At 42.6% G+C, this 27,911-nt stretch overlaps 1 protein-coding gene across 2 annotated transcripts in view; it reads right to left on the bottom strand.

The window, feature by feature from the left end:
* The window catches only part of fgd4a (FYVE, RhoGEF and PH domain containing 4a), a 60,806-nt gene that overhangs the window by 12,189 nt on the left and 20,706 nt on the right, over positions 1-27,911 (bottom strand). The window contains exons 1-5 of one of the 2 annotated variants that reach the window (XM_039001487.1): positions 21,536-21,675; positions 16,157-16,291; positions 15,066-15,249; positions 7,259-7,652; positions 1,308-1,397 (exon numbers count right to left, since the gene is read on the bottom strand). In XM_039001487.1, the coding sequence (XP_038857415.1) occupies positions 1,308-1,397; positions 7,259-7,652; positions 15,066-15,157 (576 nt within the window). In that variant the 5' untranslated portion in view covers positions 15,158-15,249; positions 16,157-16,291; positions 21,536-21,675. Of the gene's footprint in view, positions 1-1,307; positions 1,398-7,258; positions 7,653-15,065; positions 15,250-16,156; positions 16,292-21,535; positions 21,676-27,911 lie in introns of those variants that run through there. The other variant, XM_039001486.1, reaches the window with a different exon arrangement.

Here is a 27,911-nt window from a genome sequence, read left to right as displayed (position 1 = left end):
CTACATATGCGTACAGAGGCCCGTTATCAGCAAGGCCAGCATCCCAGACTCGCCTCTTCACTGTTGATGTTGAGACTGGTGTTTTGCGGGTACTATTTAATGAAGCTGCCAGTTGAGGACTTGTGAGGCGTCTGTTTCTCAAACTAGACAATAATGTACTTGTTCTCTTGCTCAGTTGTGCACCGGGGCCTCCCACTCCTTTTTCTATTCTGGTTAGAGCCTGTTTGCACTGTTCTGTGAAGCGATTAGTACACAGCGTTGTACAAGATCTTCCGTTTCTTGGCAATTTCTCGCATGGAATAGCCTTCATTTCTCAGAACAAGAATAAACTGACGAGTTTCAGAAGAAATGTCTTTGTTTCTGGCCATTTTGAGCCTGTAATCGAACCCACAAATGCTGATGCTACAGATACTCAACTACTCTAAAGAAGGCCAGTTTAATTGCTTCTTTATTCAGAACAACAGTTTTGAGCTGTGCTAACATAATTGCAAAAGGGTTTTCTAATGATCAATTAGCCTTTTAAAATTATAAACTTGGATTAGCTAACACAACGTGCCATTGGAACACAGGAGTGATGGTTGCTGATAATAGGCCTCTCTACGCCTATGGAGATATTCCATTAAAAAAAAATCAGCCGTTTCCAGCTACACTAGTCATTTACAACATTGACAATGTCTACACTGTATTTCTGATCAATTTGATGATATTTTAATGGGCAAAAAGTGTTTTCTAAGTGATGTCTAAGTGACCCCAAACTTTTGGACTGTAGTGTATATGTTTGACAACTTTTATGTCACTACATTCCTAAAGAAAATAATGTACTTTCTTTCTACTCCATACATTGTCCCGGACACCCAAAAGTACTTGTTACATTTTGAATGCTTAGCAGGACAGGAAAATGGTCGAATTCACACACTTATCAAGAGAACATTCCTTGTCATTCCTAGTGCCTCTGATCTGGTGGACTCACTAAACACATGCTTTGTTTGTAAATGAGTGTTGGAGTGTGCCCCTGGCTATCCGTAAATACATTTAAAAAATAAGAAAATGGTGCCGTCTGGTTTTCTTAATATAAGGAATTTGAAATGATTTATACTTTACTTTTACTTTTGATACTTAAGTATATTTAAAACCAAATACTTTTAGACTTTTACTCAAATAGGATTTCACTGGGTGACTTTCATTTTCTATTAAGGTATCTTTACTTTTACTCAAGTATGACAATTGGGTACTTTTACCACCACTGCTACATACTGAACAGGACCCTAAAGTGACAGGACCCTGGACGGACAGCTGGACACACTCACCTGGTCCAGCAAGTTGAGCCGCGTGACGTAGGCCCGCTCTGTCTTCAGGAGCTCAGTAGCGATCTTGTACAGCTTTTGTTCATTGGTCTCCTGAAACACAGAAGAGAGAGCTGTGTCAGGTGGCTGTGGGATGATTTGGGGAAATGCATACAGTATGTACATAGATGATGTTCCTATAACTAGAGGAGGTCATAAGGGCCTCTCGCCAAAGAATAATGGACAAAGACAGTTCAAAGACAGGTTAGACAATTGGGAGTATAGTGAAGAAGAAGTTGAACTCTGAGGTCATGCCCACAGTGTAATTCATCTTTCCCTCCCACATTGTCCTCATGTGCTTGATTCCCATGCTGCGCTAGGTTCCTGTCAGGTCTGTGACAGTTATGGAATTTTGGATGATGGTAAATGGCCAGCCAAATAAGTAGGCCTCTGCCTACTGCCTTAGAAATAGAACGGGCGGCCCCATTCTGAAAAGATTTGGCATTGGTCCCCAGATCCTCAAAAGGTTCTACAGCTGCACCATCGAAAGCATCCTGACCAGTTGCATCACCGCCTGGTATGGCAACTGCTCGGCATCCGACCGTAAGGCGCTACAGAGGGTAGTGCGTACGACCCAGTACATCACTGGGGCCAAGCTTCCTGCCATCCAGGACCTATATACTAGGCGGTGTCAGAGGAAGGTCCAAAAAATTGTCAAAGACTACAGTCACCCAAGTCATAGGCAAGCGGTACCGGAGTGCTAAGTCTAGGTCCAAAAGGCTCCTTAACAGCTTCTACCCTCAAGCTATAAGACTGCTGAACAATTAATAAAATGCCCACCCTTTGTTTTTACACTGCTGCTACTCGCTGTTTATTATCTATGCATAGTCACTTCACCCCTACCTACATGTACAAATGACCTTGACTAACCTGTAACCCCGCACATTGACTCGGTACCGGTACCCCCTGTATATAGCCTCGTTATTGTTATCTTAACTCTATTTCTTGAACTGGATTGTTGGTTAAGGGCTTGTAAGTAAGAATTTCATGGTAAGGTCTACACCTGTTGTATTCGGCGCATGTGACAAATACAATTTGATTTGAGTATAACCATGAGCTTACCAGTCTCACACACACACACACACACACACACACACACACACACACACACACACACACACACACACACACACACACACACACACACACACACACACACACACACACACACACACACACACACACACACACACACACACACACACACACACAGGACTATTGTGGTCATAGTGGTGTAAGGAGACCCTGACAAAGCACTACTGAGTGTGAACACTGGCCAGGCCTTACTGGCTAACACACACTTCCCCATAGAGATCTACAACAGTATCGCTTTAATCAAATGTTTGTGCTTCAACTATGTTCTATGTTCATTTTAATTAAGGACTCATTCATTCATTTTAATTGAGGAGTGATGTCTGGGCATACTGTAGTATGTGTGCCTGTGTGTATTGGGATATTATGGATGTGTACTGGGATATTGTGGAGTATGTATGTGTGTGTGTGTGTGTGTGTGTGTGTGTGTGTGTGTGTGTGTGTTAGTGTGCGTGTGACTGTGGGGTGGGGGAGCCTATCAGGAGAGGAAATGAAAGGCTAGAAGGGAAATGACACCAATCAACAAAGAGAGAACTACTATTGACAGTCTCTGAGTGCTTTGTGTGAGAGAAACCACTCAATACAGTACAGTTTATAAAACACACACTAACACTACATGACCAAAAGTATGTGGACACCTGCTCGTCGAACATCTCATTCCAAAACCATGGGTATAAATATGGAGTTGCCCTCCCCCCTTTGCTGCTATAACAGCCTCCATTCTTCTGGGAAGGCTTTCCACTAGATGTTGGAACATTGCTGCAGGGATTTGCTTTCATTCAACCACAAGAGCATTAGTGAGGTCGGGCACTGATGTTGGGTGATTAGGCCTGGCTCGCAGTCGGCGTTCCAATTCGTCCCAAAGGTGTTGGATGGGGTTGAGGTCAGGGCTCTATGCAGGTCAGTCAAGTTCTTCCACACCGATCTCGACAAACTATTTCTGTATGGAACTTTGTGCACGGGGGTATTGTCATGCCGAAACAGGAAAGGGCCTTCCCCAAACTGTTGCCAGAAGTTCCCTTCACTGGAACTAAGGGGCCTAGACCGAACCATGAAAAACAGCCCCAAACCATTATTCCTCCTCCATTAAACTTTACAGTTGGCACTATGCATTCGGGCAGGTAGCGTTCTCCTGGCATCCGCCAAACCCAGATTCATCCGTTGGACTGTCAGATGGGGAGTTCAATGGCGGCGAGCTTTACACCACTCCAGCCGACGCTTGGCATTACGCATGGTGATCTTAGGCTTGTGTGCGGCTGCTCGTCCATGGAAACCCATTTCATCAAGCTCCAGACAAACAGTTATTGTGCGGACGTTGCTTCCAGAGGCAGTTTGGAACTCGGTAGTGAGTGTTGCTACTGAGGAAAGACTATTTTTATGCGCTACGCACTTCAGCGGTACCGTTCTGTGAGAAAGTCAGTGAGCTCTTCAGTAAGGCCATTCTACTGCCAATGTTTGTCTATGGAGATTGCATGGCTGTGTGCTCAATTTCGTACACTGGGTGTGGCTGAAATATCCGAATCCACAAATTTGAATGAGTGTCCACATACTTTTGGATATATAGTGTACTCAGAAATCAAGATTCTGCAGGAAACTAGGGGATATGTTCCCAACTGATTGTTAGAGCTGGACAGAGAATGAAAGAATGTTCGCTTCCTCTATTCATTGATATGGATGGATTGTGTGTATCTCACAAGTATTGTTCAAGTGGAATGTTCCCTTACTCTGTGTTACTTCCTGTACAAATATTTATTCTCATATGCATTACTTTGAAACTGTCCGTTTGAGGTGGGATTTTTTAAAGTGTTTTTTTTCTTCTCAAATGTATGCTTTGGCCACAAATATGAGCATAGGATGAGTCAACATTATTTGGGTATGAGTTATTTTAAAAGTGAGATTTTCATTGGACAGTTACTTTAACATTCAAGCCATCTACTGTATTTGATGCCAAGAGTACAACAACTAGTCTACCCCAAAGCAGTCGTTCCTTGAACTTTCTACCCAAAATTCTAACGAATGGACCGATTGTTAATGTGGTTACTAGTCAACTGTAACTTTCAGTGTGTTTACTGGCAGCATAACCAAACACACTGAATTTTTGTCTGTCTCAGTCTGTTGAAACTGACAAAACACACTGTCCCCCTAGCTCTGTCTACAATATGTAATGGTCGTCAAAAATATACAAAATTGCTACGTCCTTGACCTTATTCACTCTCTGCCAGCTAAGTATGTAAAGTAACTAACAGAGATGCAGTAAACTGATAAGCCATGAAGCATGGTATATAGGAGCCACTCTAGCTAGAGCCCTCCACCTCTCATACAGTGCCATGTAGAGATTGGGGGTTTCATTCACTGCTGAGTGAACACACTAATCTGAGAGCCAGATAATTAGAAATACCAGCCGGCCAGGCAGCAGCAAGGCCTCCCACAGGGCTACTGTGGCGCAAACTCAATTCTTCAGCTGCTGAAGCGTTTGACATCTGTTCAGTCCCGAAAATAACCCCCAGTAGTAGCAGGGCAACGAAATTATGTTGAGACTTGTTTTAGACTATAAAATGTATGCAAAACAAAAAAACATTGATTTGAAAGTTTAGCAATCCATACAACCCTATAAACAAAGACTACTTTTAACAATTTACACTGAACATTTTACAAAAACACATTTACTGGAAGAACTGTGCAGATGCAAAGTTTGGTAACAGAATTTCAGTAAAATCTTCCTCAGTGTTTTATGTGACAACTTTTCCCAAGAAATCTTGTTAAATAGATGATCAAAATGAAGATTCAAAGATGTCTGCAGAAAGAATGGGATGTCAGCTATGACATGACACATTGACTTTGTAAAAAAAATATTTAGGTTATTGAACAGTTTGTGAAGTGGATTTACACCTGGTAACAGAATTGCGTTAACAGAATTTCAGCATGGGTCTCTGACCTGTACTACACAGAAATACATAATTATGGGTATGAATGTCATTCTATTCCTGGTGATGTATCCTAAATAGGCACACAAAGGTAGAATTATGCAATATCCTCCTTTGAATATTTGTGTATTTATTATTTTACACACTGGCTATTATTTTAATGAGCTTCTCCCCCAAACATGACCAAATTCAGTTGGTCCGGACCAAATCTGAACCAATCATAGATGTCTATGTTCTACAAGTTCAGACATCAAAGTACAGCACAGTAAAGTAGAGTACAGGACAGAACATTCTAGTTAAGTACAGTAGAGAAGAGTTCATTATGGTACAGTACAATTCATTTTTTTATTTAACCTTTATTTAACTAGGCAAGTCTGTTAAGAACAAATTCTTATTTTAAATGCTGGTCTAGGAACAGTGGGTTATTAACTGCCTTGTTCAGGGGCAGAACGACAGATTTTTACCTTGTCAGCTCGGGGATTCGATCTTGCAACCTTTCGGTTACAAGTCCAACGCTCTAACCACTAGGCTACATGCCACCCAATACAGTACATTATAGTGTACTCGACTCTAGTGTGCTTTACTGTGTACTGTACTGAACTATACTCTACTCAACTTTTTTTACTTTACTGTACAGTACTCTACTGTGCTCTACTGTACCATTGAAATTAAAGCCAGTTGGGACCGCAGGAAAAAACGACGGCAATTCAATTGCACCAATACCGTTAGATTTTTAAAAAATCACTTAATCATTCATAAACCAAATTGATATCAGTAGAAACACTAGAACTAATTGGTAGGTCTACCTTTACTTGTTACTTCTGTGAACTTTCATTATCTTCCTTCCTTAGTGGGACTATCATTAGTTTTTCAACACGACAATGACCCAAAACACACCTCCAGGCTGTGTAAGGGCTATTTGACCAAGGAGAGTGATGGAGTGCTGCATCAGATAGCCTGGCCTCCACAATCACTCGACCTCAACCCAATTGAGATGGTTTGGGATGAGTTGGACTGCAGAGTAAAGGAAAAGCAGCCAACAAGTGCTCATTATATGTGGGAACTCCTTCAAGACTGTTGGAAAAGCATTCCTCATGAAGCTGGTTGAGAGAATGCCAAGAGTGTGCAAAGCTGTCATCAAGGCAAAGGGTGGCTACTTTAAAGAATCTCAAATATAAAAAATATTTTGATTTGTTTAACACTTTTTTGGTTTCTACTTGATTCCATATGTGTTATTTCATAGTTTTGATGTCTTCATTATTATTCTACAATGTATAAAATAGTAAAAATAAAGAAAAACCCTTGAATGAGTAGGTGTGTCCAAACTTTTGACTGCTACTGTAAGTGTTGGTATTAGTTGGCCTTTACTTCAACATTATGGTGTTTTGATGTATTTCAGGTAGATGTTGTCTAAGACCCCTTTCCATCTGTTTGACCAGAAATCAAAGCCTTTGCTTATTCCTAATATTTAGGATATAAAATAGTTGAAATATGTATATTCATTTGACACCAGATTTGACATGCTCCTATAAACTTCACGTGTTGGTGCTCATGGATCCTTCTAGATGGAAATGACCAGTAGACTCAGTCAATAGAAACCAGACACACTGCTGAGACAAAGGCTAGCAGGCTACTCTGGCATGGCAGAAGGGGCTATATCTGGTCTGATGTGTCGCGCAGTAAAGGAGCTGTGAGGTTTCAGTAGACTGTGAAGTCAGTCAGATGAGAGAGCACATGGCTCTAATGGGCACAGGCCCTGAGACATCTGACACAGGGATATAAATTAATGTGACACTGTGATGCCAGGTTAAACACTTGCCTTAACACCAACACTACTCACATGAGCTCTATGGTTGCTCAGTGTAAGAGCTTTATAGTAACAGAGTTACAGACACTTACCGGTACCTTCTCCTCCACAATGCCCTCCTCCTTGCTTCCTTTGTTCATGTTGGTGGTCTCCTCCTGTAGGTCCACTGTCCTCCCCAGTATGGGTCTTTGTGTGTGGAGGAGGGGAGTGATGCCCATGCTCCCGTCCCCCATGTCCCCATTCTCCAGGGCAGTGTCTTTCCTCAGGGGGGACCCACTCTCCCTGTCTCTGTCCATTTGGGTTAGCATCCCGTTAGTTGCCTGTTTGTGGGCATCCCGCTGCGTTCTCGGGACAGAGCCTGAATCCACCGAGTTGTTGTCCTGCTGCTCGGACTCTGACTGTCTCTGGTTGACCCGGTGAGCCGGACTGCAGAGGGGCGACTTGCTGAGCTGCTTGAGTGGTGAGCCCTCCTTGGTTTCTGACTGGCTGTGAGAGCAGAGGAAGAGAACAGGAGGAAGTCAGAGACCACCGCTGATAAAGACTTAAAGCCAAAGAAGACAGGAGAAGACAGGAGATGAGAATAAAAGAGTGAGCGGGAGAGCACGTTCAGTGGCTGTTAAGCCTGCGGTATACTAACTAGTGAGTGCTGTGAGAGTGACTGAGGCTGCAAGACAGCACCGGAGTATGTACAAGGGTAAAAAATAAATCAGTTGAGATGCAAAAACTTCCTCTTGTCTTCTGGGGCTGCTGTGAGCTGTGCAGAGGAAGTGTGAGTGCGTAGGGCAGAGGAGGAGGGGAGGAAAAGAGGGGGGAGGAGGAGGATAGTGGAGTGGAGAGGAAGACTGGAGAGGTAGAGCCCCACTCCCTAGAGATAGCCTGCTGCCCTACTTCTGAATGCACATGCACACACATTTGTGGTGCGCGGGTGAGGTTCTTGTTCACCGCAATTGCTAATCTGCAACCGACTATATGTGATAAAGTGAAAATCGGAGGCCCGCACCCGACCCTAATATAGAAAATGTGCTGTAGGCTACAGTCAGAGACGGCTAAACAATTTTTTGACAGGGGGTGCAGGATCATGTTTTGCCTGTTTTAGATATGCTTCTGCTTATAATTTCAGACATTTTGGTATTCAACTTGTCTATATTTAGATACACGCAGCTTCTCTTCTGTCATTATATGTTGCCCTAAAGACTAAATAAACCCTTACTCGCCAGAATAGTGTCAGAAATCGGTAGAATGAATGCTTCAATCTAGTTGACATCGGTCAAGTTCTCTGTCATCTCTGCTTCTTTCGCGGAGCAAAGACGTTTAGGGACAGGGGATAAAATCCAATAACCCCCCCAAAAAACTGGAAAGATTTTCTGTTCCAAATTGTCAAGGGACATCAATTTAAGGAAATAGAAAGCTGTGAAAACGACCCAAAACGTTTCTGATAAGATTTCAGTTCGGCTTGGATGCATATTTTATGTGGCTGAAATACTAATCAGTTTTTCTGATGCTGATAAAGACAGCACCTCTACAGATGGTATCTAACTGCACATTCCCATTCTCCCAAGATGCTGACAGAAATAAGTCCTATTTCTCCACTCCTGTTCCCGAGTAAAAATGTAGCCTACATTTGGTGTATTATTTTACTGCAAGACATTTTTTATTCTGCAGAAGTTAATAGTAGCCCTTTCCTGTAATCAAATGACCTAGTGGCCTCATGGATGGAATGTTATCAATATTTTTCAGTCTTCTGTGATGAAATATTGGGATGCAAACTCAAAATGGAATCCATTTCAACTCTATATCTGACATGGCACAGGGGTCATATTTTTTTAAGCCCATAACCATGTGTGTGAGGTGTATACTTTTGTTTTCAAAGATTTGTTTAAGACTACCAAGAAACACTCTGTGAGAGGCTACAGTCAGTGTTCAGATTTCAGTTTCCTTTTGAAGTCCCCGTCTTGTGACTGTTGAATTTGTATCGCCTCACAACCATCATCCTCTTCAACCACTTCACCAAATCTTTCCAAAACATTACTTTTCTGGCCCTCCGTTCTCTGTCTTCTTAATATTGTAATTTTATGTCCATTCCCTAAAGCATTTGGTGAGTGGACGGTGCCCTAAAGCTTAGGCTTACACTCTAATGCCAGATAGCCTCAAATCATGAAAGAAAAACCTCAATGCAGCCTATAAATATAAATTGCACAAGAATGATACATTTATGGATTTTTTTAAGCTTTTGTTTTTTCTTCATGAGTCAATCCACACATCACTAGTACACACGTCCATACGTGTACACACACACACACACACACACACACACACACACACACACACACACACACACACACACACACACACACACACACACACACACACACACACACACACACACACACCTCCATCCAGCAGTACTGTATCCTGCAGTTCGTCCAGCTGTTTCCCTGTCTATGACCCACCTGCCCTCAAACAGCACTTCCCTTCCAGTCCCCTTAGTCTTCACTGTCCAGCAGGGACATGGACTAATGATCAAACAGTGCAGGTCCAGAACTACTTTAAAACACTTTTAAAACCCATTTGGAATCGTACCCATGTTCTTTCCTGTGGTAGATCAGTGAGACTAAACCATGTTTCAATGGGTGCACTAGTCTAGCTAAACCATCTGATTCCACTGCACGAAGACAGGAACAACAAACACCTACTACAGGAAGTACGTGTCACAAGCCTACTGCACAGGTCTGAACCCTGTACACACACACACACAGGGTACAATGTCAGTGTCGGTAGAAACAGGAAGAGTGTATAAATAGAGGAACAACAGAGGTTGACGTACACTGTACAGATGAGTCATTAATCTCTATGCTTTAATACAATGTCACACCCTCACTGTGTCTATACTAGTGATATGCAGGTTGACTCATAACCTGCAGTCCCCGTGGTTCAATCTGGCGGAGTTTGGGTCATGACATACTGTGGTTGAATAAAGTGGGTTGAGTAAAGAGAAAACAATATCTTTAAGAATTCACAAATGTATAATTATGATGCAATTTATATCTATAGGCTACACTGAGGTTTTTCGTTCATTATTTGAGGATATCTGGCATTAGTGTGTAACAGTTGTTAAAGTACTATGTGAATTTCACCAGGTTCATATATTAATGTCATGTTGATTTGTTATTATGCATGCCTGCATCCTGGGAGTAGGGGAGTGTGTACTTACGTTTTGCCCTGCGTGCTCAAATCATTTTGATGCACTATGAGAGAAAGAGGCGACGATTCGCAGAACATATGTGCTCTACAAATGTTTTATTTTCTTTTGGATGCAGATGCAAGATACAGAGAGTGAATTCTGCTTGATTAAAACTATCTGATCTCCAAAGTCCACGTCTATAGTCTCAATCAACCACACACAACGCAGAGTTACAGCGGTGCAGTACAGCACCGGTTACATTGGTGCCTTCTAGACCCGGATTCATCCTTGATCGACGTCAGCTCAATCACCGCGGCGCTGCTGCTCTAGTGACTAATTACATCATTGAGGTACTCTTGCCGCCTTGTGGCAAAAAGCGGAACTGCAGTCTTTTCTTTCCTGTAAATTTTTTTTCTGACAACGATGTATTGAGAGCGCTGTTTATAGTTAACTAACATAGAAGTGTGTTCATCAATAGGCATTTTAACGTAACATTAGTGGTTTAGTGGCATGGCATCTTATAATGGCGATGAACCCAAATTCACTGCTGGGAGGGGGAGGTTTTTCTCATACTCTGATCAAACCCCTGTAAAGCCTGTAGGTGCAGGAGGTTCCCCCATGTTTTGCTCCACAAAAAATGTGGATGGAAGCCCTTCATCTAGTGTTAATCCAAACGCCCCTGTAGATGGTCTAGCTGAGCTGGTCCCTCAGCTAGCCTGGGAAATAGGGAGCTCCATTAGGGAAGAACTACAGAGTGGCAGGTCCAGTACTTATGAGCCACCAGTAAGTACAGAGAAGATAAGTGATCATCATTCAGAGTCAGTAGGATTTGTAGACCTCAGTAAAATTAAGTTCATTATGCAATCAGACATAAAGGAACCTCCTACATATAGAGGAGATCGTACAGACAAATGCTCCATTCATGAATGGGAGGAGTTGATGAGAATATACTTGAGGACGAAGGGATGTCCTGTTGGGGAACAATCAGATGAGATGATTAGTAGATTATCTGGCAAAGCAAGAGACATGGTAAAGATACATTTACGCAATGAGACAACTGTTGATCCTACAGAGAAGCCAGAGATTGTATTTGACATTCTGAAACAGAATTTCAGCGAATTGGCCTATTCATGCATGCCTTTGGCTGATTTTTACAATACTAAACCTGTACCCGGAGAGGCTGTTATGGAGTATTGGGTTCGATTGAACAAGGCCGTAGATGTCGCTGACGAGGGCCTTAAGAGACAAGGTAAGAAGATTGACAGCTCCAACTCCGATGTCGTTAGGATGTTTGTAACATACTGCCCTGATCCCAAACTGGCAGCAGTATTCCAATACAAGTCTGCTGAGAAATGGACTGTGAGTGAAGTACAGGAGAGAATCTATGAACATGAACGCCACAGGAAGGCCACCATGTGTTAATCTACCACTGTATCCTCAAAACAAGTAACAGTACATCCCCAGATAACTCCGTTAGAAAGCAGGGTCAATGCTGGTGCGTGCGGTGACACTTCTCTCACATCAAGCGCCAAACAAGATGGGCAGAGTGCAAGTATCGAGAGACTCATTCACCTGCTTGAACATACCTTAGAGAAGAGCATACCACCCGTTATGGTTTCACAGACACAGGCCAAGGCATCATCTTTCCCCGCCCAGCCCTTCAGGCGTAGGGAATGCAGGGTTTGTGGCTCAGCAGATCACTCCACTGTGATGCACTGTAGACATGAGAACCTGTGCCTCTGGTGCTTTTCCCCAGATCATTGGAAGTCAAATTGTCCAAAACAGGGGGAACGCTATGCCAATCCCGGTGGTGAGAGACTCCCACCACAACAGCAGAGAAACTCACCACCACAGCAGCAACCGTTAAACTGACACGCCCACAGGTGAAGGGGGGAAATGTGGGTGTTCAACTGTCTGCCCCCAAGAAAGAATCTGATAATCTCGAGAAAACGTATGAGATTTTGTGCTCTGATGCGAAAGAAGGAGAGAAAATTGTTATGTTAGGTTCACAAGAGGTTGAGGCTTTTTCAGATTTGTTTTACACCTCTATGTTTGTACATGGGAAAGTGCAGCTTAAGGGCATGCTTGACACTGGGTCTATGGCCTGTACATTGAGTGAACATGCGGAGCAGAGACTTTTGGAAGCAGGTGCCCTTCCTCAGCATTATCAGCCTCCTACAGAGTTAGTGTTAGTGGGGTGTGGGGGGAAGAAGACCTCAACAAAGTGTTTCTATGACTTGGAGATGCAAATCTATGGGATTGATGTTAAAGTGCCCACCCTAGTTGTTCCTGGACAGCGGGATGATCTCATCCTGGGATCGAATGTCATTAAGCATCTATTGCATGAGATGAAAGGCACTGATGAATACTGGAAGCTCGTCAACAACATGGATGGCCAGACCCACTCACCAGAGGGCGAGCAGTTTCTGCAGATGATGACAAGTGTCACAAGATGGAAGGGACAGCAAGTCGATGGCAAGATTGGGACAGTGAAGCTCACTAAAGCTGTGACTCTTTCGCTCAAGACTGAACACTTAGTTTGGGGTAAACTTCTTAAAAATGTGGCATTGTCTCCAGGCAGCACTGTAATAGTCGAGCCTACCAGGTCAAAGGTCATGCCCAGAAACATACTCGTGGGTAGAGTTATTACACCCATGTGGGGAGATGGCTGGGTCCCTTTAAAGGTAGTAAACTGTTCTGACAAACTTGCTCCTTGACTCGGTCCCAAGGTGGTCTCGAACACACACTGTTGTGAGGCGATACAAATTTGACAGTCACAGGATGGGGACTTCAAATGGAAAGTGAAATGTGGACACTGACTGTAGGTCTAGAACATCTCACATAGCAGTAATATTAACTCCTGCAGACTTAAGTATTTCTTGCAGTGAAATTATACATCAAATGTAAGAAGAAATGTGACTTTGGAACAGGAGTGGAGAAATATGATTGATTTCTTTCAGCATCTTGAGAGAATGCCAATGCGTAGTTTCATACCTTCTGTAGAGGTGCTGTCTTTATCAGCATCAGAAAAACTGATAGTATTTCAACCACATAAAATATGCATCCAAGCCGAACTGAAATCTTATCAGAAATATCTATATCAGGCAACAACAAAAGATCCTGCACCCCCTGTCAGAAAATCTTTACGTTGTCTCTGACTGGAGTTTACAGCACATTTTCTATATTAGCAGGTTAGGGTCAGGTGCGAGCCTCAGATTTTCACTTTGTCTCACATATAGTCGTGAGGTTGCGGATTTGTTTTAGCGTTCGCAGGCGGGTGCGGGTGAACAAACAGCTGCCCCACTAGTCTATACAAAGCACAGAGGACTGTTGTGGTTGGTTAGTGTAGGCCATGGAAACACTTGCGCAAAACACTGAGGCAATATGTTTCACAAATCCTCCTCGTAAACTTGGCTTTAATCTTTGATAGATAGAAACGATCTGTTAACTTTCCAAGAAGTTTACAGAAAGGCTGAATCACGTTAATGCGCCTCAGTATTAAAAAATGTATACAGCCGTATAATGATAGCATTTAGAGGTAGACTGTATTGCTACATTAATAGCATCATCTGCTGCGTTTCCAGGTTCCCTCTACTAAGAAACACAGCATGTGAAGCAGATTATTACTAGGCTAATTCTATTCCTTAGAGGCTGCCTTCTTCTGCCAAACTAAACCAAATGCACTCGGAGGGTGAGTCTGTAGCTCCAGAGACCTGAGTTGGTGTGTAGAGGCCTGGGTCGGCAATAATGGACTGAGCGGGTAATGCTGTTGGACTCCACTGTATGAGTGGTTCACACAAGGGCACCATTGTTTCTCCCTCTCAGTCTCTCGCCAATGGGCCTCCTCGCATTTTGTTAAAATCACCACTCAGACTTGTAACCAAGCGGGAATGACAACAGAAACGTCTTAAAGTCATAGGAAAACAGATGGCACAATAGATAACTAAAATACTTGTATTCAATTAGCAACAAGTGTTAAATGAAATCCCAACTTATGTCATTCTGAGACTGGCTGTGTTGCTATAGAGAAAATGCTCGGCCTTGGCCTTGTGGTAACTTATTAATCTCTGACAAAACAATAGACTGATTCACACAGCCAAACCTTTTGACACACAGCCAAACCCTTGAGGACACAATATAACATCATCTGAGACAGGAATCAAAACATGAGAAACTTTGTGTTATAAAATCCTACCTCTTTCGTCCAGACTTCATCCTACAGCAGTGAGCTCTCTCCCGCAACTGAGGGAGCAGATTTTCCGCTTTGTCCAAATCTCTTTTCATCCTCCACTAATGCTTTGGCTTGTGATACACAAGCTGATCTCTAGTGCTCTCTCTGTCTAAAGCGTTCCTCTGAAGAAATATCAATGAACCGGGCTGAAAGTGACTTCTGCTTTTTAGTTCATCTTGTAAATAGTAGGAGATATTAGGAAACTTTTGCATGCAAGGTTTATTAACGTCACACTTGATTACTACACTCATGTCTGCCTGGACAAGGTATTTATTTTAGTAAATGGAAGTACCCATGTCAAATCTCTCTCTCTCTCTCGCTCTCTCTCGCTCGCTCTCTCAGCAGTTAGTACAATCTCTCAAAATTCACAAAAGCAAGACACACACAAGCAATATTTTCACACACATTTGAGTTAGCGCTGTATCTCAGATAGGGTCTAATTTATACTTTTCTCAGTCTGTACTCTACTTTTCCCCCCCTCCTCTACCTGTTCTCCTCGAAGTGGTTGATGAGGTTCAAGACTTTGGAGGGTTTCTCCCGGCTCTTCGCCACCATCGCCCCTCCTCTTCTCTCCTCCATGGTGGCTCTGAGGAGTGCTCTCTCCACACGCCCTGGCGGGTGGGCGGCGGACTTCGTCACCGGGCTCTGGAGGTGGGCTGGCTTCGGAGGCACTGAAGGGATGATTTGAAAAGGTCAGTGGTCAGGGCTAGAGAGGTCGGAGGTCATGTTGGCATGGCCACTCTAGGAGCCTTTCTGTGACTATACATGAGCCTCCACCAGCATTTTACGGAATGTTGACTGTCTTTTGTGGAGTTTGGTGTTCTTCCAACACAAGGTGGTTACTAAAGGCTAGTCTCATTCCCAGAGTGTCTGCGACCAATGCCTATAAGCCTGCAAAATACGGCTACTTTAGGCATAACATTCATCATCCAGAATTAGATTGAAATATAGCCATTCTGTGGACTAGCAGAATCCTCTTAATGGCATGAACTATTCTATAACCCATAGAGGGGATGGTCAATGAACTGTTGTAATGGGTTAGGGCCTTCCTTTTTATCTCTGGAGAATGATTCACTGTGTTCAAATAAAAGAGGAATGCAACACCATTAAAGGCAAGGTTTCACCACTGTGTCACACACTGTGTCTGGTTACATAACTGGCTCTTCCTTGTGGCATGAGCTGTTTTGTCGTACATGTTTTGAGCAGTGGTGGAAAAAGTAACCAATTGTCATACTTGAGTAAAAGTAAAGATACCTTAATAGACAATGACTCAAGTAAAAGTGAAAGTCACCCAGTAAAATATTACTTGAGTAAAAGTCTAAAAGTATTTGGTTTTAAATATGCTTAAGTGTCAAAAGTGAAAGTATAAATCATTTCTAATTCCTTATATTAAGCAAACCAGATGGCACAATTTTAGATAAAAAAAAAAAGTTATGGATAAAACACTCCAACACTCAGACATAATTTACAAATTAAGCGTTTGTGTTTATTGAGTCCGCCAGATCAGAGGCAGTAGAGATGACCAGTAATATTATCTGTAAATTACACAGTAATATTAGACAGTAATATTATCTGTACCTTGTGGTTTGGGCTGCAGTGAGGGCCTGCTGTCCGAACTTCTTCCATTGACACCCCCCCTGCTCTTCTCACTGGGACTCTTCCCACACAGACCTGTCCGACTGACCCTTGCACTGTGGGGGCTGCTGCTTAGAGCTGAAAGAGAGAGAGCGCAAAGAGGAATGGTGAGATTCTCGACAACACTCAGTTGGCTGCGGGGTGACAGAGCTGGGATCATATGACGTTTACCATGCCTCTGTTGTACTTATTTTGAAAGAGGACCTCCTCACTTCCATACCATATATCCTGTTTTTTGTGATTCACATCCATGTTGCACCACAGACAGAACATATACCACTCACAGAATATCACCCACCCACTGCCACTGGCTTGCAGTGGGTGTAATACACTACATCTTCCTCCATCTTCTACTATTCATTTGGCCAATGGCCAGGGGGGAAAGTAAGCCGGTCTGGTACACCGTCCCGGCAAAATAAATAGTGGGGGTATGCCGTACCAGTAAATCACCAGCCTATCACAATAATTAAAACAAAATGTCAAGAAAAGTGTAGGCTACAACACCACTATTTATCATTAGCGCATGTCAGAGGCATGGAAAATGTGCGAATGAACTCGAAAACAATGCGATGTGGTTCAAGGAGAACACTGCCATGGCGGAGATGAGTGGCTGACACAGACGCGCGCGAACAGCAGTGGAGGCATAAATACTGGCCTAATTACACTGTGTGGTGTTTTGTATAGCAGATGTCTATTAGCATTCACCACTGTGTTCGGAGGCTGGAATATGATGCCAGTAGATGAACGGGAGCTGGTAGCTTAGTAAAGGAGAACGTTGAAGTTATTGTTTGACAATCAGATGACAACATCATGACCGCTTGTGTTTATGCCACAATAGAAGGTCATACATTTTAAAAGTTACATGATAAATCTTTACTGACTAGGCCCACAGATATCCTTATTGAAGGAATAGGGATTCTATGTTATTCTATGATTAGACCCATAACATTTTTTGGTGTACGCGCAAGCATATGAGGTCCTGTACCGGGAAGAAATGAAATCTACTTTCACCTCTGCCCATGGCTGAACATTAAAGTCTCCATGTTGTTCATTATCATGCTAATGACCCAGATGATTGTCAACAGCACTGAGCCTGGTCTAACCATCTGCTAACAGATGGTATCACGGCTCAGGAGAAGACCCAGATGCAGACAGTTCGAATAACGGACGTTTATTATATAAACAGGGGGCAGGCAAAGGAAAGGGCAGGCAGAGGTAGGTAGTCCAGGGCAGAGACCGTAAGGTACAGAACGGCAGACATGCCACGTGCGGGCAGAATGATCAAAACTGGGAAAAATAGAAAACAGGCGCTTAAGGAAACAGGAGTACAAAAAAACACGCTGGTAGGCTTAACGAGACAAGTGGAACTGGCCACAGAGAAACAGAGAACACAGATATAAATGCACAGGGGATAAAGGGGAAGATGGGCGACACCTGGAGGGGGGTGGAGACAAGCACAAAGACAGGTGAAACAGATCAGGGTGTGGCAGATGGTCCATCTTCACTCCAGTGTGTTTAACTAATACTGTCGGACTGTTTACACCAAGTCTATAGTCAGAAACACTCCACAGTCAAGTCTCTACAATTGCACAGCCATCCCTATTAAGGTAACACTACATGGCACTGTTACTTTATAGAGAGTTTCCACAAAGAGCTTCATCATTCTGGGAAGTCTCCATTAAGCGCAGTCATGTAAAAACATGACTTAACTCCACTGAGGTATAAGAAGTAACTCACATGTGTCGGTTGAGTGAGCACTCACACAACCCTTCACTCAGCAGCTATACAGTATAATCAATGTGTAACATTGTTCATTGTCTCTGAGAGGCTGTCTATTCCTAGTGCTGCAGAGCCTGCATTACTGCATGTGATGATGCAAGCAATTTCTGATGCAAACAATGTTTTCTCCATGGTAACTCTACAGAGAAAACGACGACGAGTTCACCGAAAGATCATGGAAGTGAAATTCCATCCTAGTTCGACGGAACATTGAAATGCGACGGAAATGCGGTAGTACACTCAATCTCCTCAATCTCTAAAATCAATCACAGTCCCTCAAAAAGTAACAGCCTTTTAATTTTTTTTAATAGAATCCCTTCAATTCACAAAAGTATGATTTGCTCATCGTAACAAGGAAGGAACTTCAGTGGCATTCTGTGTATGTGTATGAAATGGTGTCACATAGTTGAATGTGTACATATACAGAGCCCTAACAGTATTTGAAACGTAACTCTCTAGAGCTCATGACCCCTTAAGTCCCCTGTTTACTTGATGTCACTTGTTAAATCCACTTCAAATCAGGGGAGGAAAACAGGTTAGAGAAAGGATTTTTGTATGTGTGCCATTCAGAGGGTGATTTAAGTGCCTTTGAAAGGGGTATGGTAGAAGGTGCCATGAGCACCGGTATGAGTGTGTCAAGAACTGCAAAGCTGCTGGGTTTTTCACGCTCATTCTTTTTTCATGTGTATCAGGAATGGTCCACCACCCAAAGGACATCCAGCCAACATGGCGTAACTGTGGGAAGCATTGGAGTCAACATGGGCCAGCATCCCTGTGGAACGCTTTCGGCACCTTGTAGAGTCCATTCCCCAACTAACTGAGGCTGTTCTGAGGGCAAAAGGGAAGGGTGAAACTCAATATTAGGAAGGTGTTCCTAATGTTTGGTATACTCAGTGTACATTGTACATTTTACCGTAGTGGGCTAAATCAGGGTCACACAGAGTGTTTCTTGGTAGTCTTAAACAAATCTACTTTGAAACAAAAGTATCCACCTCACACACATGGTTATGGGCTTAAAAAAAGAAGACACCTGTATCATGTCAGATATAGAGTTGAAATCTATTCCATTTTGAGTTTACATCCCGATATTACACTTTATGTACATCACAGAAGACTGACATATAACAAAAGCGACATAGAAACAGCAGATTTTGTGTAAAAATAATAAATCATGTTGATTAATTGTGAAATTCTGAGAAAAAAAATGGTAACATTACACTTCAGGAAAGGGCTACACTCTTTTTATAGCTCTGCTTCAGTTACAGACAAGGCTTTTACAAGAAATTGTCTAGTGATTGACTAGGAAAGCCCCACGATCTGCTGGGGTGACTTTCTAAACACGGCCCAGGTTTCGTGGATAATTTTAGAGCTGGCCTTAAGAACTCGTCTGATTACATGCTTGACATCATCTGCAATCACTTTAAAGGGGACATTTCAAACATGTTTTGCGCCATATGACACATTTTGGTTACAATCATGTCTCCACATTCCAGATCAAGTTGCTATGTTAGTGATTGTAGAGAGAGTCAGGAAAACCCTCTATAGTAAATAATGAAGGTTGTTATTAACATGTCAAACACCCAGTCATTCTGCTGTAAATCACCTCCATGTTTTCACCCACAGTGAAATGCGGACCCTATCCACGACAGAGCGGCCAATGTATAGTTCTGTAAGTACTGTATATGACTGAAGTTCACACACACACACACACACACACACACACACACACACACACACACTCTGGTGTCCTATCGTTAAAAGTGGCCCGCCACAGATCCCCATGCAAATTAGCAGCAAGCGGCCTGCTAAGCCAAAGCATGTGGACATTAAGATGTTAGGCAGCACAAAGGGCCCCTTTCTGGGTTAATTCAGAGATAAGTACTTTATACCACTGAAAAAATGTAAGTAAAAATATTTTAATTTACTACTTCAGTAATTTTTTGGGGTATCTGTACTTTAGTATTTATATTTTTGACTACTTTTACTTTACTACATTCCTAAAAAAAAATCTGTACTTTTTACTTCATACATTTTCCCTGACAGCCAAAGTAGTCGTTACATTTTGAATGCTTAGCAGGACAGAAAATGGTCCAATTCACACACTTATCAAGAGAACATCCCTGGTTAATTTAAGACACTCTTTGAAAAAGTAGGCCTCAGACATTTCTGGAAGATGGGAAGGGACTCAGGGGGGGAGCTGTTTCCACCATTTGGGTGCCAGGACAGAGAAGAGCTTTAACTGGGCTGAGCTGACAGGGGTGGGATGGTGAAGAGACCAGAGGTGGCAGAACGGAGTGCTGGGGTTTGAGCATTCGAGCCATTTCATTCCACCAGGGAGGAGGGGGCTTAGTTGTCTGTTGCTGTGGCTGATGTAAACATGGTCAGGTCATGGTATGACAGTCTCGTGGGAGATGAGCCCAATACAAACAGCCTTTATTTAACCAGTCTGAGTATGTTCTCTCTAAGAAGACACACACATGCACGCGCGCACACTCGCACACACAATTCAGTTTCAATTCAGTCAATTCAGAAATTAAAAATTGAAATTGCAATTCAATATTTTAGAATAGAGCATCCATTCTCAATCATTGTTTAATAGATTGACTACAGTAAGCGTTTCATGTAGAATCTAATTTCCTGAACTGAAACTAAATTGACCCCAAACCTGACACACACACACACACACACACACACACACACACACACACACACACACACACACACACACACACACACACACACACACACACACACACACACACACACACACACACACACACACACACTGACCACAACAGGACGGCACAAGACCAAACCAAGCCAAAGTTTTTGCAATTTCCATATCACACATGACTACAGTAATTCAAATCCTTTACTCTTCTCTTTTATATGAAAGTCCGTCTTCTGATTCCAATTTAAAACCACATTAGCCCACATCAGTTAGACTAAGTGAATATGGATGTTTGCAAGGTGAGCTTCTGAGCCTGGGGTAGAAGGCCAAACAGGATTCTGTAGAAACTGGAAAGTGAGCAAATATTGAACATTCGCAGCTGAATCCAATAGTTAATAGTGAATGCAGAACTCCGATAAACACAATCCCACCTGAGGCTCTGTCCTTGATTTACACTGTAGGAGACCTGCTACCATGGCAACTAGCCCGAACCTTCTCAACACTACAAAATATTTTACTATTGAGCAGGCAGGGAGAACAAGCTCGTGGGCATTCGCTTGTGTCCAAAGAATTTTAGACCAACTCTGGTGGAAATCATGGCATTCATTTCGCTCAAGACAGTCATAAGTAAATCCTCAAGAATGATCCAATGAAAATGATCAAAGACATGTATCTAGCATCTAACAAAAACAATTATAATGACACATGAAAAATATTCCCCCCAGTACTGAACTCTATCACCGTATTGCAAGGCTGAGGAGTCTTGCCATGGCGCAGAGAACTGAAAATAGGCCAAAATACTCGGTCCTCTTAATCTTTCATGACATCCGGAGAGAGGAAGAAGATCCGTTCAAGAAAAAAAACAAGTTTACCTCAGGTCAGGGTCTGTGTGTTAAAGCCTCCAGTGTGCTGCTGGTGTTACCAAAGATATCTCCTCCGTTTAGAAGACGCCTCCCTGTCCTTGCCGACACAGATACACAAGAATGCATGTTTACCAATACAACCGGGCTCAGAGAGGATGAAGGAATGTATCAATCTAACAAAACCACTCTCCCTCTAATCAGAGATAAGAGCAGCGTATCCACATCCTTTACCTCACTGAGAGAGAGAGAGAAAATAACAGGATCGACCAACCACGATGCCTCTAGGAATATATCCTGTTTTTAAACGGACGTTTGAAAAAGCTGTATCTAATTTGTGGTATAATTAGGGATGTGCATCTTTCCATTTCAAGATGAGTCGATACCTGTCTAGATACATGGGCTACAATAGGACACAGGAACGCTACGTTTTAGTTTGAAACTAAAGGGGGAACGAATCGATGCAATTCGGTGCGATGTGATTCGATGCACTAACATATGTTGCATAAACACTTTCATTTCCCATTTTAAATTAAAATCTGCTGCTGATGGAGCTCATGAGCTGGGCATCTGAGCTAGATCTGTCTAAGCTGACTGTGTGTGTGTGTGTGTGTGTGTGTGTGTGTGTGTGTGTGTGTGTGTGTGTGTGTGTGTGTGTGTGTGTGTGTGTGTGTGTGTGTGTGTGTGTAATTGATGTATAAGTCTATGGTGTATGTAGACAACTAAGCGGATCCATAGCACAAAACATTGTGAACCGGCGATTTGTAACGTTCAAATCAATTTTCTGCCCGATGCATGCTAGATTTAGATCGGTTTGGTGTGTCACATAAGAGCATAATGCCTTTGTTACAAAAACCCATTGATACCTCTCTCTCTCTCTCTCTAATCCCTCTCTCACTAATCCTGAGACAACATGTGTGTCCCGACACTCAAGTGAGAGCTGTGAGTAAAAACAATAGGCACACCTGTCTTTCTGCACCCAGCCACCACCCAGTGAGGGGAGTGTCTGTGCTTCAGACTATAGCTGCAAACCATGGTCTAAGTTACTGTTTTTACTTCTAACCTAAAATAGACCAGAGCACTGTGCCCCAAGGGGAGACCCCACTCTCAGCACACTGCATATCTAACCGTATTTATAATCAAATCTGCCTGGGATACAAAATGGGTGGTAATTCTCAGCGATTTCCAGTTATGAGCAGGGCTGTGTGAGTGCACACAAGAAAAATGGAAGCAATTCCAATTTTAAAGTGAATACATCCACAACATATGAGTGAATATATCCCACAATCCATAAATCGTCTTTGGACTCCTGCCTGCAATTATGAAATACTGTGACTTGATATCATTATCTAATACTTTCACTGCAAAGGGCGACAGTTGTGGGAATAGTCTAACTCCAGAAATATATGTATACCAACCACAATAGCACATTCATCTAAGAAAACAGAGAAAAACATGAGAGAGAAGCAGGGATAAACTGAATCACTGACATAACCTGAGAATAAACTCACCCAAAGCCTCTTCTACAGAGTAGTAGGAAATCCTTACAGGGCGGACAAGGCAGCTCAAGCCTCCCGTAGGAGCAGTAGGGAAAGTCTGGCAGTAACACGTAATCTTCCCAGGCAGGCACTGCAGCTCAGAGCTATGCGACTCAGCTCAGCGGAGAGACTCACCAATAAGGGGAAGACTACTTCTTCCTTCCCTGCACATAGCGCACAAAACACACGTGCAAACACACACAAGCACACTTCACCATAGCACTATCGTCGCAGTGATAAGGGGAAGTAAGGGTAAATTGGCTCTGAAAGGATGTGTAATTCAATCAAATGTTATAGAATGTGCTGAATTACAATGAAATGAGAGAGGGTTGATTAACATATAGCAGCCCAAAGTCCTTTATGATAATAACTAATCAACTTCAGCAACACCTTGACTGACATGTCACTTTAGGCCTACTAGCCTACGTGGAGGGTCGTATAATATAGAGATGAACCCAGGGAACAATCCAATATTGTTCAGGATTAAATTGGTCCAATCTTGGTTCTAATCGAATATAGCAAAGATTACAGCAGTGAGACACAAATAAAACAAATCATACCATGAGTCATACACTAAAACAAACTCACATAAAACCATGCACACACACCTTCCACATAAACCTAATTAAAGTGTTTACCAAATTCCTCATGCTCATTTTGCTGGTCTGATTTGTTTTAATTTTGTTATGAAAGTAAAAGTCCCTTTTTCAGTCTCTTTCTTCCTCAGGCTGTCTACACACACAGCACAAGGAAGGAGACGGTGAGAGACTAGAAAGAGAAAGACACAGAAAGTTAGCCACCCACAGGGTTGGGGAGTAGTGAACTAAGTTACATGTAGTTCAACTAGGAATTTAACTAGATTTTTCAGTAGCTTAGTTTTAATTGAACTAAGTTCAAATCAAGCTAGTGTTTTCTGTAGTTAATGACTTTTTTTTTGCCATGTAGCGTTGTAGCTAACTACTGGAACTACACACTACATTTTTTTGCAAAAATAAAATAGAATATGGGTGAAGTAGGCAATAATTTCCTTTCTTTTTCAGCAACAGACCTACGTAATTCTTACTTGAAATATATATATTTTTTTTTAATAGGCTAAATTTCACAAACATACGATCCCAAAGTTATCGGTTCTTGCAATTTGTAGTCAATTGTCACACCCTGATCTGTTTCACCTGTCCTTGTGATTGTCTCCACCCCCTCCAGGTGTCGCTTGTTTTCCCCAGTGTATTTATCCCTGTGTTTCCTGTCTCTCTGTGCTAGTTTGTCTTGTATGTCTAAGTCAACCAGCGTGTTTTCCCCGTGCGCTTGCCTTTTCTATTCTCTTTTTGCTAGTCCTCCCGGTTTGACCCATGACTGTTTCTGGACAGTGTGCCTGCCTGCCTGACCATTCTGCCTGCCTTGACCTCGAGCCTGTCTGCCACTCTGTACCCCCTATTACTCTGAACTGGTTTTGACCTTTTGCCTGTCTACGACCGTTCTCTTGCCTACTCCCTTTTTGGATCAATAAACATCTAAGAGTCCAACCATCTGCCTCCTGTGTCTGCATCTGGGTCTCGCCTTGTGCCATGATAGTCAATGACATTTCAGATTTACATATTGAACATTTAAGTAGGTTGGATGTAGTGAACTACTTTTTCAAAGTACTTTAGTTAAGTCAACTATGTGTTTCTTAAGTGTAGCTGTAGTGTAGCTTAACTTCTTCCAGGGTGAAGAACTTGGTAGCTTTGTAAACTATATTTTCAGAGTAGCTTCCTGTGGCATTTTGTTATTGGAAGCCACGAGACCACTTGGGCAACTCAAGTGTTGGAGAGTGGGATATGTTGGAACAGTAATCACCAGAAAGAGTTTGAGCAGCTCAAGGTACTAATCATGCATGCTCCAGTACTGAGGTTCTAGGATGAAAATCTCAAAACCAAAATCTCAGCAGATGCCTCTAAAGCAGGTTTAGGTGCAGTGTTGTTACAGCAGTATGCCACTAGATGGCGCCCAGTCATGCCTCCATGGCTCTGGCAACTTCTGAGTAACTGACTATGCTCAGATTGAGAAAGAGGCATTGTAACTGTCATATGCATATAAGATATTCCATGTGTTTATCTATGGTAAAACAGTGTGGGCCAAAACATAAACCTTTTGGTTACTATTGCAAAGAAGGATCTGGCGTACACACCACCAAGGGTACAGAGACTGTTTCTAAAACTTCAGAAATATGACTTGCAACTGGAGTACAGGCCAGGAAAAGAATTGTTAGTGGCAGACACATTGTCCAGATATTTAGACAGCTCAGAACCAATATAGGAGCAGGACGAGACCATACATGTAAACCTTATCAGAAAGAGCTCCCCAGTCTCAGATGAAATGTGGACAGTTATTTCACATGCTACTGCAGAAGATGAGTGTTTGCAAACGGTGATTCAAGCCGTAACATACAGGTTGTCTGTACAAGCTATGATATACCCTTATGGTCAATACAGGGATGAGCTATCTGTACTCGACGGAATTCTGTTTATGATTTCAAGAATTGTGATACCAAGTGGGTTACAGAAAAACATGCTGATCAAAATACACATGGTCCATCTAGGGATGGAAAAGTCAAAACAACGTGCAAAAGCAGTGTTATTTTGGCCCAAGATGAATACTGATATAGAGCAGACAATCAGAGCCTGTGAAACGTGCCAGAAATACAGAGCAAAACAGAGCAAAGAGAATGTGGGTTGAGGAAAAAGAGGTATTGAGACCATGGGGCAAAGTAGGAATAGATCTCTGTTCTCTTGAGGGAGAGAACGATGTTCTACTGATGGACTATTACTCTCATTACCCAGAGTGCTTTGCTGAAGGACACTACTGCTAGTCAGGGGATTATTCATTGCTCGCCATGGGGTCGAAGAGATTGTCCGTACGGACAAGAGTGAACAGAAAGAAACTATGAAAACGGGTCCAAGGTGCTCAGTGCACTAAGTCCAAATGATAGAGTGAAAATGCATGATGGTAAAACGTGGAGCCACGTGACCACTTGAGGGACGCGCATCCCCCGCACAGGAGTTTAAGACCGGGAGATTCCAGCTCAATGCACTATACTTGTGTGGCTCCGGTTATTTGAACAAAGAAGAACTTATGTTGTAAAGAACAATTGTTTTCTTTAGTATTTCTTAGACAAGTAGATACAACACTTCCCCAACACTGGCCACCCACTGCCCTACTACTCTCCCGAACACTCCATATTTAACACCTGGATAACCACTCTCTAACAGCCTTCTGTAGCTTTCTGTCTGTTCACCTCCCCAAACATCTACAAACACCTCCTTTAGCTACGCTACCATTTCTCCCCAGCCAAAACCAGTATGAAGTCCAAAGTAAAAGTTAGTGTCATACTACACATGAGCAACCAACAAAAAAACAATTAACTTTCCTGCAGTCAAATGACCAAACCGCCCTATAGCGCCCTCAGGTGTGGAATGTTACAAATATTTTTCATAATTTCAAAATTATTTTAAAAACCTTATTTTTAAACGTAGAGAAACTGGTGTGTCAATGTCAAACGGTTTTGTTATATTTCAGTCTTCTGTGATGTATATAAAGTGTATTATTGGGACGCAAACTCAAAATTGAATACATTTCAACTCTATATCTGACATGGTACAGGTGTCTTATGTTATTAAGCCCATAATTATGTGTGTGAGGTTGTATACAGTTCATTCGGAAAGTATTCTTCTCTTTTTCCACATTTTTTTACGTTACAGCTTTATTCTAAAATTGATTAAATAAAACATTTTCCTCATCAATCTCCACACAATACCCCATAATGACAAAGCAAAAAACTGAAATAGCTTATTTACATAAGTATTCAGACCCTTTGCTATGAGACTCAAAATTTAGCACAGATGCATCTTGTTTCCATTGATCATCCTTGAGATGTTTCTCTAACTTGATTGGAGTCTACCTGTGGTAAATTTAATTGATTGGACATGATTTGGAAAGGCACACACCTGTCTATATAAAGTCCCACAGTTGACAATGTCAGAGCAAAAACCAAGCCATGAGGTCGAAGGAATTGTCCGTAGAGCTCCGAGACAGGACTATGTCGAGGCACAGATCTGGGGAAGGGTACAAACAAAAATTCTGCAACATTGAAGGTCCCCAAGAACACAGTGGCCTCCATCATTCTTAAATGGAAGTAGTTTGGAAGCTCCAAGACTCTTCCTAGAGCTGGCCGCCCAGCCTAACTGAGCAATCGGGGAGAAGGGGCTTGGTCGGGGAGGTTACCAAGATCTCGATGGACAATCTGACACAGCTCCAGAGCTCCTCTGTGGAGATGGGAGAACCTTCCAGAAGGATAACCATCTCTGCAGCACTACACCAATCAGGCCTTTATGGTAGAATGGCCAGACGGAAGCCACTCCTCAGTAAAAGGCACATGACAACCTGCTTGGAGTTTTTCCAAAATGCTCTTAAAGGACTCTCAGACCATGAGAAACAAGATTCTCTGGTCTGATGAAACCAAGATTGAACTCTTTGGCCTGAATGCCAAGCGGAGGCATCTGGAGGAAACCTGGCACCATCCCTACAGTGAAGTATGGTGTGGGGATGTTTTTCAGCGGCAGGGACTGGGAGACTAGTCAGGATCGAGGGAAAGATAAATGGAGGAAAATACAGAGAGATCCTTGATGAACAACAACCCTAAGCACACAGCCAAGACAACGCAGGAGTGGCTTCGGGACAAGTCTCTGAATAATCTTGAGTGGCCCAGCAAGAGCCTTCAACCCGATCAAACACCTCTGGAGAGACCTGAAAATAGCTGTGCAGCGACACTCCCCATCCAACCTGACAGAGCTTGAGAGGATCTGCAGAGAACA

This window comes from Salvelinus namaycush, chromosome 9 (assembly GCF_016432855.1).
Source record: "Salvelinus namaycush isolate Seneca chromosome 9, SaNama_1.0, whole genome shotgun sequence".
Classification (NCBI taxonomy): domain Eukaryota; kingdom Metazoa; phylum Chordata; class Actinopteri; order Salmoniformes; family Salmonidae; genus Salvelinus; species Salvelinus namaycush.
The sequence above is the reverse complement of the archived record's forward strand: the minus strand, read 5'-3'. Positions and strand labels throughout refer to the sequence as shown.